The sequence below is a fragment of the Notolepis coatsorum genome, assembly GCF_963971535.1.
Source record: "Notolepis coatsorum genome assembly, chromosome: 10".
Lineage (NCBI taxonomy): Eukaryota > Metazoa > Chordata > Actinopteri > Aulopiformes > Paralepididae > Notolepis > Notolepis coatsorum.
The window spans coordinates 122,309,173-122,328,877 of record NC_140174.1 but is presented as its reverse complement, the minus strand read 5'-3'; the positions used below and the strand labels follow the sequence as shown (position 1 = coordinate 122,328,877).

The following is a 19,705-nucleotide window of genomic DNA, read 5'->3' as shown; positions in this document are numbered from 1 at the left end:
TACCTGTGATGACATTATTAATGTTAGTCTACCTGTGATGACATTATTAATGTGAGTCTACCTGTGATTACATTATTAATGTGAGTCTACCTGTGATGACATTATTAATGTGAGTCTACCTGTGATGACATTATTAATGTTAGTCTACCTGTGATGACATTATTAATGTTAGTCTACCTGTGGTGACATTATTAATGTGAGTCTACCTGTGATGACATTATTAATGTTAGTCTACCTGTGATGACATTATTAATGTTAGTCTACCTGTGGTGACATTATTAATGTTAGTCTACCTGTGATGACATTATTAATGTTAGTCTACCTGTGATGACATTATTAATGTTAGTCTACCTGTGATGACATTATTAATGTTAGTCTACATGTGATGATGACATTATTAATCTTAGTCTACCTGTGATGACATTATTAATGTGAGTCTACCTGTGATGACATTATTAATGTGAGTCTACCTGACTGTGATGACATTATTAATGTTAGTCTACATGTGATGATGACATTATTAATCTTAGTCTACCTGTGATGACATTATTAATGTGAGTCTACCTGTGATGACATTATTAATGTTAGTCTACCTGTGATGACATTATTAATGTTAGTCTACCTGTGATGACATTATTAATGTTAGTCTACCTGTGATGACATTATTAATGTGAGTCTACCTGTGATGACATTATTAATGTTAGTCTACCTGTGATGACATTATTAATGTGAGTCTACCTGTGATGACATTATTAATGTGAGTCTACCTGTGATGACATTATTAATGTGAGTCTACCTGTGATGACATTATTAATCTTAGTCTACCTGTGATGACATTATTAATCTTAGTCTACCTGTGATGACATTATTAATGTGAGTCTACCTGTGATGACATTATTAATGTGAGTCTACCTGTGATGACATTATTAATGTGAGTCTACCTGTGATGACATTATTAATGTTAGTCTACCTGTGATGACATTATTAATGTTAGTCTACCTGTGGTGACATTATTAATGTTAGTCTACCTGTGATGACATTATTAATGTTAGTCTACCTGTGATGACATTATTAATGTTAGTCTACCTGTGATGGCATTATTAATGTGAGTCTACCTGTGATGACATTATTAATGTGAGTCTACCTGTGATGACATTATTAATGTTAGTCTACCTGTGATGACATTATTAATGTGAGTCTACCTGTGATGACATTATTAATGTGAGTCTACCTGTGATGACATTATTAATGTTAGTCTACCTGTGATGACATTATTAATCTTTAGTCTACCTGTGATGACATTATTAATCTTAGTCTGTGATGACATTATTAATCTTTAGTCTACCTGTGATGACATTATTAATCTTAGTCTACCTGTGATGACATTATTAATGTTAGTCTACCTGTGATGACATTATTAATGTGAGTCTACCTGTGATGACATTATTAATGTGAGTCTACCTGTGATGACATTATTAATGTTAGTCTACCTGTGATGACATTATTAATGTTAGTCTACCTGTGATGACATTATTAATGTTAGTCTACCTGTGATGACTGACCTGGATGGTGACATTATTAATGTTAGTCTACCTGTGATGACATTATCAATGTGAGTCTACCTGTGATGACATTATTAATGTTAGTCTACCTGTGATGACATTATCAATGTGAGTCTACCTGTGATGACATTATTAATGTGAGTCTACCTGTGATGACATTATTAATGTGAGTCTACCTGTGGTGACATTATTAATGTTAGTCTACCTGTGATGACATTATTAATGTGAGTCTACCTGTGATGACATTATTAATGTGAGTCTACCTGTGGTGACTGACCTGGATGGTGACATTATTAATGTGAGTCTACCTGTGATGACATTATTAATGTGAGTCTACCTGTGATGACATTATTAATGTTAGTCTACCTGTGATGACATTATTAATGTTAGTCTACCTGTGGTGACTGACCTGGATGGTGACATTATTAATGTGAGTCTACCTGTGATGACATTATTAATGTGAGTCTACCTGTGATGACATTATTAATGTGAGTCTACCTGTGATGACATTATTAATGTTAGTCTACCTGTGATGACATTATTAATGTTAGTCTACCTGTGGTGACTGACCTGGATGGTGACATTATTAATGTGAGTCTACCTGTGATGACATTATTAATGTTAGTCTACCTGTGGTGACATTATTAATGTTAGTCTACCTGTGGTGACATTATTAATGTGAGTCTACCTGTGATGACATTATTAATGTTAGTCTACCTGTGATGACATTATTAATGTGAGTCTACCTGTGATGACATTATTAATGTGAGTCTACCTGTGATGACATTATTAATGTGAGTCTACCTGTGATGACATTATTAATGTTAGTCTACCTGTGATGACATTATTAATGTTAGTCTACCTGTGATGACATTATTAATGTTAGTCTACCTGTGATGACTGACCTGGATGGTGACTAGGGATGGGTACCTTTCACATTTGAACCGATACCTGTGAATCGATACCGGTACCCTACGGTACCTTTTTTCACACGCACAATATATGCTTACCTAGGATTTGACTTGATTCAACAACAAAGCAGTCGGAGCAATGGCAAGCCGAAAACGGTCGAAATTGTAGTTATTTGAAGTTTGGATTTTTTTTTTCACGACTGAGGTAGGTAAATACATTTTTTTTACACTAAAGTACCGAAAAAAGGTACCGTTGGGTACTGGTATCGATTCACAGGTACCGGTACCGGTACCGTATCGGTTCAAATGTGAAAGGTACCCATCCCTAACGTTTATAGATTACAAATACATGGGGGGGTCTTGTCCAACTCCAAATCTCACTGCCGGGCCAAGCCAGGTGCGTGCTATCTCTGTCCCTAGAAAATTAGCAGGGATTTTTGGGAAACTGGCCACTCTTTAGCCTGAGATTGCACAGGAACGGATGTTTGTAGAAACAAACGGTTTGTTCCCCGTTGGGAGTATAAATATAATATAATATAGAATATACGATGGGTCTACAAACATCATTAAAACGGTCTGAAACGCTGGGGAATTAGAGATGGGAAAACAGTGTGGCGGTCAATGAGTTAATATCAGTCTACCTGTGATGGCTGACTTGGAGCTCTCCCAGAAGCTGGTTCTTGAACCACTGGTCGAAGTCCACGTTGTCGAACAGCTCGTAGGCTGCCAATCCCACTGCATTGTATACTGTGAACAAAACAACAAGAAAACGTACATTAAAAACGTATATTAAAGGTTGTTTGTGATCCACTGATGACCCCCGACTGGTTCCTCTTATAGTCGACAGGTTCGAACTTTTAAATTGCAGTGTTTCCATTAACTTATCGCAAAGATATAGAAAAAACATTTTCCTTCATAGCAACCGATAAATGCGGTGGTTAGATATCGATGCGCATTAAATAAGATACGCAAACTACTTCTCTCAATGATCAAATTCTAAATCACTTCATTTACATTTACATGTAGTAATTTAGCTGACGCTTTTATCCAAAGCGACTTACAAGTTCTGTACGACAAGTCATCAGGAAGGGTACAACTCTATCAGCTGAGTAACAATGTTCATCTTCATAGTTTGTGACAATTCTACAATAATAAGACCATGATGCCATAATAACTAACAACAAATCAGTGAGTGTTAACAGAGTCTTGGGACATAATGATGACAAGATAATTATTGTATTGGAGAGACTGAATTATCCCTTTCACTGCAGCACTACCAAACGGTTAACCCTTTCACTGCCACACAACAGCAGGTTAACCCTTTCACTGCCACACTACAGAAGGTTAACCCTTTACTATCACACTACCGACGGTAACCGCCTGAGCTACTTGAAAAACAGAACAGGCACAGGGTGCGCACAGACATTGCAAAATATAATTCAAGGACTTTCAAGTACTTTTCCAAGGACTATTTTTCATTTAAAAGCGTCAAATTCACTTTTAACACTTTCCGTGCCACGGGTCCAGTGCCCCGGAACCCCGTTGAATGCCACCACCCACTTCAATGACAGAGCTCTCATATTTGCGAACGCATAAACTACATCTTAAATTATGGCTGTGTATAATATGGTCGTCGCTTATCAATGACTTGTTTGCAGTCAACATTGTCGAAACGGATTGTTTTTTTAAATCGGTTCATTTCCGTTTTATACCATTTTTAAAAACTCTAGTTTTTTTTAAAGTTTCAGGAAAATATAAAGATTCTGTGATAAACGCCCTTTACTGGAATATCCTGGAATACACAAAAAACGTTGTAATTTTTAATTTTTTTGTATTTTTTTTCCCATCCCAATTTTCGTATCATCCAATTCAACCCTCCCGTCTTTGAACGCTGTTTCATGCCTCCCACAAGCCGACTGCAATGTGGACTAAGTCATACATAGCACGAGTCCGCTCCGATACTCGAGGTGACAGCAGTCGCATCTTTCCACCTGCGCGGCTCGATCTTTCAGCGTCAGGGGTCTGGGCTTTGGAGGGGCCCCGCCCCCGTCGCTTCCTGATTCTACTGCGCAGGCGCACCAACCGACCTGTAGGAGTCGCTGTCCACAACACCCGATCCCCACCCATCAGTTTCCCTCCCCCTAATACTGCCAATGTGTATTAGTGCGGACGACCAGCTAAACTGAAAGCAATGTGGAGCGCTGGGCTCGAACAGGGAGGCGTCCAGTATTCGTGGTGAGCGCCTTGCCCACTGCACCACGTAGCCGCCCGCAAAACGTTGTAATTTGTCTGCCTATTTATGAATCGTTTTCAAATAAACACTAGATTATCGAAAGTATATGTGTACTTATGCACGCTATAGAAGCGGGCTGAAAAATCGAGTATCCATTTCCTGATCAGCACACACACACATACATAGGGCACACGTTGATATCTCTGTGAAAAAAGCTCTGATTATCCTAAGACTGGTAAAATAGATTGCTTACCTCAGATCAGATGTTCTCCAAAAAGATTATTCCAATTCCTGATCGCCATTCCAAATATCAATCGCATTTATTGATCCAACGCTGGGTGGTCGAAACACAGATTCCACGCTGTTCTGATGGTCCAGAATGAATCCGATCGGCTCGAGTTACATGCCTGAGAAGTAAAATGTAGAAGCAGGATTTTTTCCCCCCATGCGTTTCATTCAATCCAATCCCTGGGGTGCAGTACCACAGGGAGAGCCGATAGGGGGCGGTATTTTCCCAATGGAGCTCAGAGAGAGTTTGCAGTGGTAACGTGAGGCTAGATTGATGAAATATGAATGGAAATCGCTTAAAAAAAAAATTAGATCTCTCGTCGTTGGCACTCAACGGTCGGCATGAACTAACGAGAAATCTCGTCCTTGGCACTCGTGTTAAATGCGGGTTTCTTTTTTTTTGGAAAAAAATCTGATCCAATATTTATGGATAAAACCAATTTCCGACAATTAGTTACACATTAGATAAAAAAAATATGCTATTTCTTGATTCAGGACAATTTGATCATGGATTAACAAAACATTCAATGCGAATGGTTGATTTGAATTTCAAGGACTTAACGCACCTTGTTATTAAAAAATTGGCCGTTTTCAAGGAATTCCAGGCCTTGGCTTTTTTTTGTCAAAAATCAAGCACTTTAAGCACTTCAAGGACCTTGTGCGAACCCTGCAGGCAACACAAGAGAGGTTCGTGTGGGAGATAAGACACCCTCCCCCCTCTCTCTTTGATCTCCCTCTACCCATCTTTCCTTCCTATCCCCCCCCCCTTCCCCACCGTTGAAGCCGAAATAATTGATTGGATTTATTATGATTTATGTTATGGTTGATGGTTATATCTATGGGGGGGAAATTAGTTGCATGTATGGAATATCTGAAAGAAATTATTGATTGTTTTTATATAAGTTATGCAAAGCAGACAATATTAATGCTATGGATAAATAGAATAGAATAGACTTTTAATTGTCATTGCACACAAGTATACAACGAAATTTCAGGGGAGCTCCCACAGACCGTAGTACAATATACATACATGTAAAACATAACACTGTACATATAACAGAATATTTAAAAAAAATAAGGTACATGATGAGCGGTAACATAGTGATTATCAAGTCCGGGTAAAGTGCATGTGCACGTGAGGGAACAGTCAATGAGAGTTTAACAGTCTGACTCTTGGCATGTATGGACTCGTATCTCCTCCCTGAGGGGAGGAGCTGAAAGAGCTCCTCCCCTAAATAAATATAATAATATGAGTTATGATATATGAGTCATAAATATGAGTTATGATTGCTGTGGGTTGATCTAGGTCTGGCTCCCTCGTTGGGTCGGCGCTGCTATTATAGAGCCAAGTAGGATCCTTCAATTAGGGGGACTGCTTTCACCTGGGGAGAGGCCTGAAATGAAGATGGAATACCTGGTTGGGAGACTGGGGGCTAAACACGTTTCGCAACTATGCCACATCAATGTGGAATGCCCTACCTAAAGCTGTAAAGGAATGTGAATCACTACCCACTTTCAAAAACACTCTCAAAAAACACCTACGTGAGACTGCAATTCTAAACTGGCCCCTACAAATGTCCTAACCTAGTTGTACAGTAAATGACCAAGTAAAGCTGGCCCCTACAAATGTCCTAACCTAGTTGTACAGTAAATGACCAAGTAAGGCTTTGTCAGTATTCCAATGTACAGTGTAAAATGTGTGTGTGTCCCCTACCCAACCCCCCCCCCCCCCCCCCCCCCCCCCCCCCCCCACCTCCAATGTACAGCCCTCACCCAACCCCACCCCACCCATCCAACCTCCTCCAATGTACAGTTTCTACGCCAAATGTATATACACTCCTTTTCTGGACACTTTTGTATCACAAACAGTACTGTATTTGCAAATCTGATATGTCATAAATGTATAGATGTAGCAGTACTGTCTATCTGTATGTCATGTATGTCATATATGTTATGATGAATTGAAAATGGGGGACCCTGATGTAAACAAGACGAAAGTCTTTCTCTGGTCTGCATCCCCTTAACAATTGTATGTATAGAGCTGTACTGTACTGTACCCATTCTGCAATCTGTTAATAAACTTTTCAATCAATCAATCAATCAATCAATCAATCAATCAATGGGGAGAGGACAGTTTTTCTACCACAAATATAGATTTGAATCATTGTTTACTTTAGTTGGTCTTGAAGGCAACGTGGTTCATATCCTTCTTTACATCTTTTGTTAATAAATTCCTTTGTCCCTTTGTATTCCTGTGTTAACATTGGATTTTTGGTTCTTGGATTGCGTGTCGTCAACCCCGCTCCAACAGTGGCTGATTTGTTAAAGCCATTACACCCACCTTTCCATATGGATGGGGACCTTGGACATTGACAGGAAGGCTGACTGTATCACCAGTTACCTGACCTTCTGCAGGGACATGATTGTACCAGCAAGGACTGTGCGCTGTTTTCAAAACAACAAGCCCTGGATCACTGCTGACCTTAACACTTTGGATGCCATGCCATGTTTTCCTTTTTACCCCCTTGATGCCCAAACCCACTCCAATGTTAACTTAATATCACCTAATCTATGTTTTAAATTATGGCTATGTGTTTAATCTGCCCATCGCTTATCAAAGACTCATTTTCCAGTCAACATTGTCAAGGCAGATTGTTTTTTTATCGCTTCATTTCCGTTTGATAGCATTTTGAAAATCACTCGTTTTCGCGGAAAAAACAACCCTATGATGATAATCGTCTTTTACTGGAATATTCCAGAACGTTGTCATTTGTCGGCCTATTTATGAATCGTTTTCAAATAAACGCTAGATGATCGATAGTATATGTGTGCGCACGCACGCACGCTCGTGGCGCGCTGATAATCGCTGCTCTTATTTCCTGATGGCTTTTACAGTCAAAACAGCTATATCACATATAGTGGAAACGCTTATATCTCCGTGAAAACGAGTCTGATTATCCTAAGACTGATAACATAGATTCCTTACCTGAGGTCAGATGGTATCCAAATGGTTTATTCCAATTTCCGATCGCCATTCGAAAAAATCGATAATTGTATTGATCCAGCGTGTGTACAGTATAACACATATTCGCCGTGGCACCAAGGTTCCAGAATGAACTCTGGTAGACCCCGGTTACATCAGTGAGAAGTAAAATGTGGAGTCAGAAATCCGTTCTCCCATTCACTTTCATTGAGTCCACTCCAAAAGGGTGATTTACCATCTGGGAGACGATAGTGGGCGCTTTTTTCACATCTGAGCGCCGGCGGTGCCTGGATCTCCAACGGTAGGCTCGCTTGATGCAATATGATTTCAGATCGCTAATAAAAAATAAATAAAAAAAAAACAGAGAAATCTCGTGATGGGCATTCAACGGTCGGGGGGTAAACCTCTGGCCTGGATGGCGTGTGTTCAAGGCTGCTGAAGCTCTGTGCAGACCAACTGGCTGAGCCGCTCCAGAAGCTCTTCAATATGAGCCTGCGGGACGTGAGGGTGCCGGTCCTGTGGAAAACATCATGTCTTGTGCCGGTACCTAAAGCTAGGCGCCCGGCCGAGCTCAACGACTACAGACCGGTGGCCCTGACTTCACACATCATGAAGACACTGGAGAGGCTGCTTCTACACCATCTGAGGCCACAGACTGAACACGCCCTTGACCCCCTGCAGTTTGGGGAGAGCATTGGGGTGGACGACGCGGTCCTCTACATGCTCCACCGGGCCTACTCCTACCTGGATGAGCCGGGGAGTTATGTTAGGATTATGTTTTTAGATTTTTCTAGCGCTTTTAATACTATTCAACCTCCCATACTTGAAGACAAGCTCAGGAAGATGGGGGTGGATCCCTCCTTCACTTCCTGGATCACGGATTACCTGACAGACCGACCACAGTTTGTCAGAATGGGCAACTGTGTCTCGGAGACAGTGGTCAGCAGCACTGGGGCTCCACAGGGGACTGTTCTCGCTCCGTTCCTGTTCACCATCTACATGGCAGACTTCACTTACAACTCTGAGTCTTGCCACGTCCAAAAATACTCGGACGACACAGCGATTGTGGCGTGTGTGAGGAAGGGACAGGAGGGAGAGTACAGGGACCAGGTGCGAGCCTTCAGTGACTGGAGCGAACGGAACGGCCTTCTCCTGAACGCAACAAAGACCAAGGAGATGATACTGGACTTCCGCAGGTCGAAACCACCTCTGCAACCAGTCAGCATACAGGGAAACAACATTGCGACGGTGCAGACATACAAATATTTAGGTGTGCACCTTGACGATAAGCTGGCCTGAGCTGCAAACGCGGAAGCGTTCTACAAGAAAGGACAGAGCCGGATGTTCTTCCTTAGGAGGCTCAGGTCTTTTAATGTGTGTGGGGAAATGTTGTTCATGTTCTATCAGGCAGTGGTTGCAAGTGTGCTCCTCTATGCCGCTGTCTGCTGGGGTGGTAATACCACGGCCAGGGATACCAGGCGGCTGGATAAGCTGGTGAAAAAGGCTGGCTCAGTGGTGGGGAGGAGACTGGACCCACTGGGGACCATGGTGGAGAGCCGCACGCAGAGCAAGCTGCTGGCCATTATGGACAATACCAACCACCCTCTCCACCACACCCTGGTGGGGCAGAGCAGCAGTCTCCCTGCACTCACGGACTGAGCGGCATAGGAGGTCCTTTGTCCCCACTGCCATCAGACTGTACAACAGCGTAATATAGTGCAGGGGACCTTGACCTCTGACCCACACACCTGTTTTTACACCTGTTTTTTACAGACTTGTTTTATACACCTGCTTTTATCTCATCACGCTCTTATTGATATTGATAGATATGATTTAATTGAATTTTATCATGTGCTTATTTTTTATTCATGATGCAGACATAACGTGAAACAACTGAATGAGAACTGTCAATGTCTGTATACTGTGTGAGCTGCGAGATACCCTGAATTTCCCCAAGGGGATTAATAAAGTATCTATCTATCTATCTATCTATCTATGTCCCCAAAGGTGTCGCATTCCAGGGCTGCGCAATTATGTAAAGAAATCATGTTCACTCACATTCACCAGTTCACTCACACATTCACCCGTTCACTCACATTCACCCGCTCACTCACACATCCACCCGTTCACTCACACATCCACCCGTTCACGCACACATCCACCCGTTCACTCACACATCTACCCGTTCACTCACACATCTACCCGCTCACTCACACATTCACCCGCTCACTCACACATCCACCCGTTCACTCACACATCCACCCGTTCACTCACACATCCACCCGTTCACTCACACATCTACCCGTTCACTCACATTCACCCGCTCACTCACACATCCACCCGTTCACTCACACATTCACCCGCTCACTCACACATCCACCCGTTCACTCACACATCCACCCGTTCACTCACACATCCACCCGTTCACTCACACATCCACCCGTTCACTCACACATCTACCCGTTCACTCACACATCCACCCGTTCACTCACACATCCACCCGTTCACTCACACATCCACCCGTTCACTCACACATCCACCCGTTCACTCACACATCCACCCGCTCACTCACACATCTACCCGTTCACTCACACATCCACCCGTTCACTCACACATCCACCCGTTCACTCACACATCTACCCGTTCACTCACACATTCACCCGCTCACTCACACATCCACACATCAATGGCGGAGGCGACCACGCAAGGTGCCAACCTGCTCATCGGGAGCAGTTAGGAGGTTAAGTGTCTTGCTCAAGGACACTTCAGACACGCTGCCTGGGAGGAGCGGGAATCGAACTGGGAACCTTCTCATTATCAGACGACCGCTCTACCCCCTGAGCCCCGCACCCTCGTCTACGGTGGTGGAAGAGGTTAAAGATAAAAATGTCTGGGGGGCGGAGCCAGGCTAACCCTAACCCATTTAAGGCCATGTCCAGACTAAAACGATTTTGGTCGTTTTAGGCAAAGTATTTGATCGTTTGCACCGTTCTGCCACACGGAACTGGCAGCGTTCTGGCAGCCTGAAGACGATACTTTCTGATACCAGCTCCCAGAGTGCGCAATTCTGAAGACGCCTGAAGACGCCCCCCATTGCGTCACCATCTTTACAAGCGATACGCATCTTCTCCTGAACCGATGACGCATCTCCCTTAATCCACATGCAAACCGAGAAAAAAAAAAAAAAACATGATACATATATGTCTTATATGTCCTGGCTAGAAGTGTTTATTAAACACCGGGAGTTATTATTAAACAACAATGGCATCAGAGTAGTTGCATTTGTGTTACAGAAGCTAGACTTAAACTTAAGCTAACTAGAGATTAGCGTCTGGCCTTTTTTTTCTGAAAACCCAAGCACATATTGTTCCATAGAATACCCCCCTTAAGTTGATCATGACAAATCCTCTCTTACCTTGATGATTAAAAAGCCTCCATAATTTAGTTATGCTGTTAGCTAAATAGCTAACCAACTAAATACAATAGACAGTGGTATCCTGAGGTAACGTTTAATACAGACAACGTTTGCTAGTTGAAATGACTGGACACACAAGGACAAGTTAAACATCAATCAATTAATTTATTCCAACAGGTAGTTTGAGCTGCATGTGAGCCGCGGTCTTTCTCTCCTCTCCTTTGGAAACTAATGCCGTTACGTTAGCTTGAAAAGCACAGAACGGGCCGACACAAGTTAAGCTGTTAGCAACAGACACTATAACACTTCCGGTCGGGGGTTTTCAAAATAAAAGAAACAGAAAAGACATTTATTTTGTAAATTTGTGGCATGCACTTATTATCTTGAGACGTTTTTGTTTTTACGGAAACCTTAAAACGAAACAAAAATGAAACAGATCAAAATCGTTTTAGTCTGGACAAGGCCTAAGATGAAAGGTCTGAGGGGCGGAGTCAGGCTAACCCTAACCCCTTAAAGATGAAAGGTCTGTCATTTTATTTGGTTGTTTGTTTGGGGTGTGTTTTAATTATTCCCCTTACCTATGTGATGTAAGTCTGTCTCTTTTCTTTTATAGATAATTAATTAAATGTAGGGATGTCCGATATTATCGTCCTACCGATATTATGGGCCAATATCGGCATAAAAATGTGATATCGGAAAATATCGGTATCAATTTAAAAAAAATAAAAATAAAAAATGTACATTTCTATAACCCAGGCAAGCAAGTAAGAACACATTCTGATTTTATTTATTGTCAAAAGTATGCATATGTGTTTTATAGTGGATTTCTACTGTAAAGGTTTGTATGTCATGTCAAAAAAAAAGAAAATAATAAAAAAACATTTGTTCAAAAAAAAATAAAAGTATGCATAATGTTGTGTTAATTCCACAACAAGAGATATGTAAGGGATAATGTATAGCTACGAGGTCATTGTCGCAAAATAATTGACCGACACGGAGTTTAAAATACCGAGCCGCTTCGGCGAGGTGTTTTAAACGTCAGTGAAGGTCAATTATTTTGCGACAATGACCGAGTAAAGCTATACATTATCCCGCTTATTACATGGCTAACTTACTAACAATATACCTAATTCATTTGACAAATCGCAGTTCTGTGGCTCTGTCAGCCCAAATAAAGTGATTATTATTATTATCGTGAGCAGCAGCCTCTGTTCTGGCTCCGCTGTGTTCTGGCTCCGCTCGTTGCTCCGCCCCCTGTCATCGCCGGCAGCACTGAATTGCACTGAAACAGTGTGTGTCAGTGGGCTTGATTGCGAACAGCTGCGCTCTGCGGTCATTATTGAAAAATCTGCGGTCATTATCGAAAAATAATGACCGCAGTCGGGGGGCTGTTGACCAATCACAAGCAAGCATTTCGGCGAATGTGAAAATGCCATGTAATAAGTAATGTTAATTACCTGAAATTATAAAAAAAATTGGGGGGGGAAACCCTGCATATATCGGTATCGGTTGATATCGGTTGATATCGGTATCGGAAGTTAAGAGTTGGACAATATCGGTGTATCGGTATCGGTAAAAAAGCCAATATCGAGCATCCCTAATTAAATGTGTTGTTAATTGACCTGCCAGGTTAAATAAAAATAAAAGTGGAATAAAAACCACCACATCCAATCAAGTGGAATTTCAACTCACCTGCATCCTTCATCAGTAACTGGACTGGATCCTCCACGTCTGTGGGGCCTGCAAGGAAACAAGGGAACAAGGAGACAAGGAAACACACTTTATCTAGTGAAGGAAACAAGGAAACACTGTATCTAGACCCTCTGTGAAGGAAACAAGGAAACAATGAAACACACTTAATCTAGACCCTCTGTGAAGGAAACAAGGAAACACTTTATCTAGACCCTTTGTGAAGGAAACAAGGAAACGCACTTTATCTAGACCCTCTGTGAAGGAAACAAGGAAACACACTTTATCTAGACCCTCTGTGAAGGAAACAAGGAAACAAGGAAACACACTTTATCTAGAACATAGGTGTCAAACTCATGGCCCGCGGGCCAAATGTGGCCCGCCACGTCATTTGATGTGGCCCCCCAAGAGCTCTGGTTAAAAAAAAAAAAAAAAAAATTAAACATTAATCTTGGGTTAAAAAATAGCGCCGTTAAAATAATTGTGGGTTAATGCGTTAATAAAGCTTTAACTTTGACAGCCTTAGTTATTACACATTCTTACACATACATGTATGTTGAACATCTGAGGTATTGATGAAGTAACAAAGGAAAAAAGCCTAATGCACTTACTCCTCAGACATTCTTTGACAATTTTACAGCCCAAAATACGAAAAAGATCCAGGCGGAATAGGTAACAAAGGGTTGAAGAAATATTGTCTGAACTGTCAGATGCAAACTGGCTGTGTGACATAACCGAGCATCTCGCTCAATTGAATAAGAAGCTGTAGGGACGCAAACAAGTCCCACCCAAAACTTGACCAATATAGTTGTGAACAGACAACCCTTATTTTGTTATTTTTGAGTACAGTTACAGTTGTGTGTTCATGCAGACACATAATAGCAATTTCATTATGAATTGAAAATGGGGGACCCTGATGTAAACAAGTCGAAAGTCTTTCTCTGGTCTGCATCCCCTTAACAATTGTGTGTATTGAGCTGTACTGTACTGTACCCATTCTGAAATCTGTTAATTAAAGTTAATTAAACTATCTTCCATTAGTTGGATGTATGGCCTCTGCAAGGTTGTGTGCAGCCATTTGTTTTTGTAACATCTGCTACATCTGTCCCACGTGTTCTTTGCAGCTCACAGTTGTTAGTTCTGCCCCTCTTGACTGTGACAAAAATGTTTTGAACAAACTTAATGCCATAGCTTGTATTTGATGATATTTTTCTTTGTTATTTACTTGAATGGTTTGATCATTGATTGAAGGAGTAATATGGGGTTCTGATAAACTAAAATAATTTGTTAAAATAACATAAGCTAACATATATTTTTACATCTATGCAAATGCATATGCAATATGTATAACTTGAATAAGTAATAAATACAGAAACAACATGTTTAACAATATGTAAATGAGTAGCTACATTTATTTTACATTACATTAACATTTATACGGTCTTTGGCCCTTTGAGGGCAACCATAATGCTGATGTGGCCCTCTGTGAAAATGAGTTTGACACCCCTGATCTAGACCCTCTGTGAAGGAAACAAGGAAACACACTTTATCTAGACCCTCTGTGAAGGAAACAAGGAAACACACTTTATCTACACCCTCTGTGAAAGAAACAAGGAAACGCACTTTATCTAGACCCTCTGAAGGAAACAAGGAAACACACTTTATCTAGACCCTCTGTCAAGGAAACAAGGAAACACACTTTATCTAGACCCTCTGTGAAGGAAACAAGGAAACACACTTTATCTAGACCCTCTGTGAAGGAAACAAGGAAACACACTTTATCTAGACCCTCTGTGAAGGAAACAAGGAAACACACTGAAGGAAACAAGGCAACAAGGAGACACACTGTATCTAGACCCTCTGTGAAGGAAACAAGGAAACACACTGTGGAGGAAACAAGGAAACACACTGTATCTAGACCCTCTGTGAAGGAAACAAGGAAACACACTGTGAAGGAAACAAGGAAACACACTGTATCTAGACCCTCTGTGAAGGAAACAAGGAAACACACTGTATCTAGTGAAGGAAACAAGGAAACACACTGTATCTAGTGAAGGAAACAAGGAAACAAGGAAACGCACTGTATCTAGTGTGTGGAAATCCAACCTCCCCCGTCAAATCAAGCTCAACTTCTTTCATGCAACAGTTGAGTCTGTCCTTTTGTATGGCAGTGAATGCTGGACCTTGAAGCCCACCCTGCAGAAGTCCTTGGATGGGTGCTACACCAGAATGATGCGTGTGGTGCTCAACATCAACAGGGATGAGCATGTCACTAATGCAAACTTGTATGGGGGGGGTGCTAAAGGTGAGCGATAAAGTGGCAGTCAGGAGAATGAGGCTGGCAGGTCACTGCCAGAGACACCATGAGATGCCAACCAGCAAACTTGTGCTGTGGCAACCAACACACGGGCATCGATCATGAGGACGTCCCACGTTAACCTACGTGGACGTACTCAGGAGAGATGCGGAAACAGAAAGCACCAACGAGCTAGCCAGATGCATGGAGGATCGGGATGACTGGAAGCACCGATGGAGGGCTCGTCCGAGGACGACCTAGATAAACAAGGAAACACACTGTAACTAGTGAAGGAAACAAGGAAACAAGGAAACACACTTTATCTAGTGAAGGAAACAAGGAAACACTGTATCTAGTGAAGGAAACAAGGAGACACACTGTATCTAGACCCTCTGAAGGAAACAAGGAAACACACTGTATCTAGTGAAGGAAACAAGAAACACACTGTATCTAGTGAAGGAAAAAAGGAAACACACTGTATCTAGTGAAGGAAAAAAGGAAACACACTGTATCTAGTGAAGGAAACAAGGAAACACACTGTATCTAGACCATCTGTGAAGGAAACAAGGAAACACTTTATCTAGTGAAGGAAACAAGGAAACAAGGAAACACTTTATCTAGTGAAGGAAACAAGGAAACACACTGTATCTAGACCAGACAGGTCAGGAGAAAACAGACCACAGTGTGAGGAGAGGACTGGCTATAAGAGAGACCAGAGGAGAGGACTGGCTATAAGAGAGACCAGACCAGAGGACTGGCTATAAGAGAGACCAGAGGAGAGGACTGGCTATAAGAGAGACCAGAAGAGAGGACTGGCTATAAGAGAGACCAGACCAGAGGACTGGCTATAAGAGAGACCAGAAGAGAGGACTGGCTATAAGAGAGACCAGACCAGAGGACTGGCTATAAGAAAGACCAGAGGAGAGGACTGACTATAAGAGAGACCAGACCAGAGGACTGGCTATAAGAGAGACCAGAGGAGAGGACTGGCTATAAGAGAGACCAGACCAGAGGACTGGCTATAAGAAAGACCAGAGGAGAGGACTGGCTATAAGAGAGACCAGACCAGAGGACTGGCTATAAGAAAGACCAGAGGAGAGGACTGGCTATAAGAGAGACCAGACCAGAGGACTGGCTATAAGAGAGACCAGACCAGAGGACTGGCTATAAGAGAGAGGAGAGGACTGGCTATAAGAGAGACCAGAGGAGAGGACTGGCTATAAGAGAGACCAGAGGAGAGGACTGGCTATAAGAGAGACCAGAGGAGAGGACTGGCTATAAGAGAGACCAGACCAGAGGACTGGCTATAAGAGAGACCCGAGGAGAGGACTGGCTATAAGAGAGACCAGAGGAGAGGACTGGCTATAAGAGAGACCAGATGAGAGGACTGGTTATAAGAGAGACCAGACCAGAGGACTGGCTATAAGAAAGACCAGAGGAGAGGACTGGCTATAAGAGAGACCAGAAGAGAGGACTGGCTATAAGAGAGACCAGAGGAGAGGACTGACTATAAGAGAGACCAGACCAGAGGACTGGCTATAAGAGAGACCAGAGGAGAGGACTGGCTATAAGAGAGACAAGACCAGAGGACTGGCTATAAGAAAGACCAGAGGAGAGGACTGGCTATAAGAGAGACCAGAAGAGAGGACTGGCTATAAGAGAGACCAGAGGAGAGGACTGGCTATAAGAGACCAGACCAGAGGACTGGCTATAAGAGAGACCAGAGGAGAGGACTGACTATAAGAGAGACCAGATGACTGGCTATAAGAGAGACCAGAGGAGAGGACTGGCTATAAGAGAGACCAGAGGAGTCTGATATATACGACAACAACTATGGAGTTGCACAAGGGAGTTGCTTAGGTCCTTTACTCTTCTCCCTTTACATGTTACCGCTGGGTGATATCATCAGAGAACATAATGTAGATTTCCATAGCTATGCGGATGATACACAACTGTACATATCTGCTGAACCAAATGATACAGCGATTAGCTCCATTACAGACTGCTTACTGGCAATAAATAAATGGATGAGTAAGAACTTCCTGAAACTAAACGAGAACAAAACTGAAATTCTAATTATCGGCTCCAAAACTAAAAAAGAAACATTAATAAAGAACCTGGGGGGACTAACCCCTTGGATCAAATCTGAGGTCACTAGTCTTGGGGTTGTCATAGATTCAGAACTGAACTTCAATTCTCATATTAGCAAAGTGACGAAAACATCGTTCTTCCATCTCAGAAATATAGCAAAAGTACGACCATTTATTAATCAGAACGATGCTGAGAAGCTAATTCATGCATTCATATCTAGCCGGTTAGACTACTGTAATGCACTTTTCACAGGTCTCCCTAAGAAAACCACAGAGAGGCTTCAGCTAATCCAAAACTCTGCAGCCCGACTGCTAACTAAAACCAAAAGGAGAGAGCACATTAGTCCAGTCTTAGCCGCTTTACACTGGCTTCCTGTAACATTTAGAATTGACTTTAAGGTCCTTCTCCTTACATACAAAGCTCTAAATGGACAGGGACCTAGCTACATCGCCAACACTCTAATAAATTACACACCAGCAAGAACACTGCGATCATCAGCTGCTGGACTACTAGAGACTCCCAGAAGCAGTCAAAAGAGGATCGGTAATGCAGCCTTTATCAACTATGCCCCAAAACTATGGAACAAACTACCCCAAAACATCAGGGAAGCCAACTCGCTAGACATCTTTAAAAGACAGCTTAAAACCTATCTCTTTGCTCAGGCATTTCACTGATAGATATCTGCTACCACCTAATGGCAAGAGGAAACATCAGGGATATCCTGACACAACTTGTATTTATTCTTACCCTGCCTACTCTTTTACACTGCCTATCAAATTCATGTGTCGGTTATTGCACTTTTTACTTCTTACTGATGACTATTTTTAAACTGAATCATTTTAAACTATTCTTATTATTTGCTATGCTCGCTCATGCCTGTATTTTTTATGTCCGTTCTATTTTATAATTTTTATTTTATTTTATTTTATTTTTATTTTACTATTTTTAAACTGAATCATTTTAAACTATTTTTACTATTTGTGTTACTGAAAACTGTAAGCGGAGAGCCTATTGGGATGCTAGATCCTAATGTGAAACACTGTGATTCTACCTGTCTATCTTTTTATGCTTATGCCTGTATTTTTTACTGTTGTGAAGAACCAGGTTAACTGTGTCCTGGCTGTAGTAGCATTGTAGAACCAGGTTAACTGTGTCCTGGCTGTAGCATTGCTGTAGCATTGTAGTAGAAGAACCAGGTTAACTGTGTCCTGGCTGTAGTAGCATTGTAGAACCAGGTTAACTGTGTCCTGGCTGTAGCATTGCTGTAGCATTGTAGTAGTAGAACCAGGTTAACTGTGTCCTGGCTGTAGCATTGTAGAACCAGGTTAACTGTGTCCTGGCTGTAGTAGAACCAGGTTAACTGTGTCCTGGCTGTAGTAGAACCAGGTTAACTGTGTCCTGGCTGTAGAACCAGGTTAACTGTGTCCTGGCTGTAGAACCAGGTTAACTGTGTCCTGGCTGTAGTAGAACCAGGTTAACTGTGTCCTGGCTGTAGTAGAACCAGGTTAACTGTGTCCTGGCTGTAGAACCAGGTTAACTGTGTCCTGGCTGTAGCATTGTAGAACCAGGTTAACTGTGTCCTGGCTGTAGCATTGTAGAACCAGGTTAACTGTGTCCTGGCTGTAGTAGCCATATCTTACTATGCTCGCTCATGCCTGTATTTTTTATGTCCGTTCTATTTTATAATTTTTATTTTATTTTATTTTTATTTTACTATTTTTAAACTGAATCATTTTAAACTATTTTTACTATTTGTGTTACTGAAAACCGTAAGCGGAGAGCCTATTGGGATGCTAGATCCTAATGTGAAACACTGTGATTCTACCTGTCTATCTTTTTATGCTCGCTTATGCCTGTATTTTTTACTGTTGTGCCATATCTTACTATGCTCGCTAAACTATTTTTACTATTTGTGTTACTGAAAACTGTAAGCGGAGAGCCTATTGGGATGCTAGATCCTAATGTGAAACACTGTGATTCTACCTGTCTATCTTTGTATGCCTGTATTTTTTACTGTTGTGAAGCACTTTGAACTGCAACCTCTGTATGAAAAGTGCTATACAAATAAAGTTATTATTATAAGAGAGACCAGAGGAGAGGACTGGTTATAAGAGAGACCAGAGGACTGGCTATAAGAGAGACCCGAGGAGAGGACTGGCTATAAGAGAGACCCGAGGAGAGGACTGGCTATAAGAGAGACCAGAGGAGAGGACTGGCTATAAGAGAGACCAGAGGAG

The 19,705-nt window shown here is 41.8% G+C and overlaps 1 protein-coding gene across 1 annotated transcript in view; it reads right to left on the bottom strand.

The window, feature by feature from the left end:
• Nucleotides 1-19,705, bottom strand: part of ipo11 (importin 11) — a 577,792-nt gene that overhangs the window by 412,738 nt on the left and 145,349 nt on the right. The window contains exons 14-15 of the mRNA XM_084323169.1: nt 13,085-13,132; nt 3,115-3,220 (exon numbers count right to left, since the gene is read on the bottom strand). Coding sequence (XP_084179295.1) covers nt 3,115-3,220; nt 13,085-13,132 — 154 coding nt within the window. The remainder of the gene's footprint in view (nt 1-3,114; nt 3,221-13,084; nt 13,133-19,705) is intronic.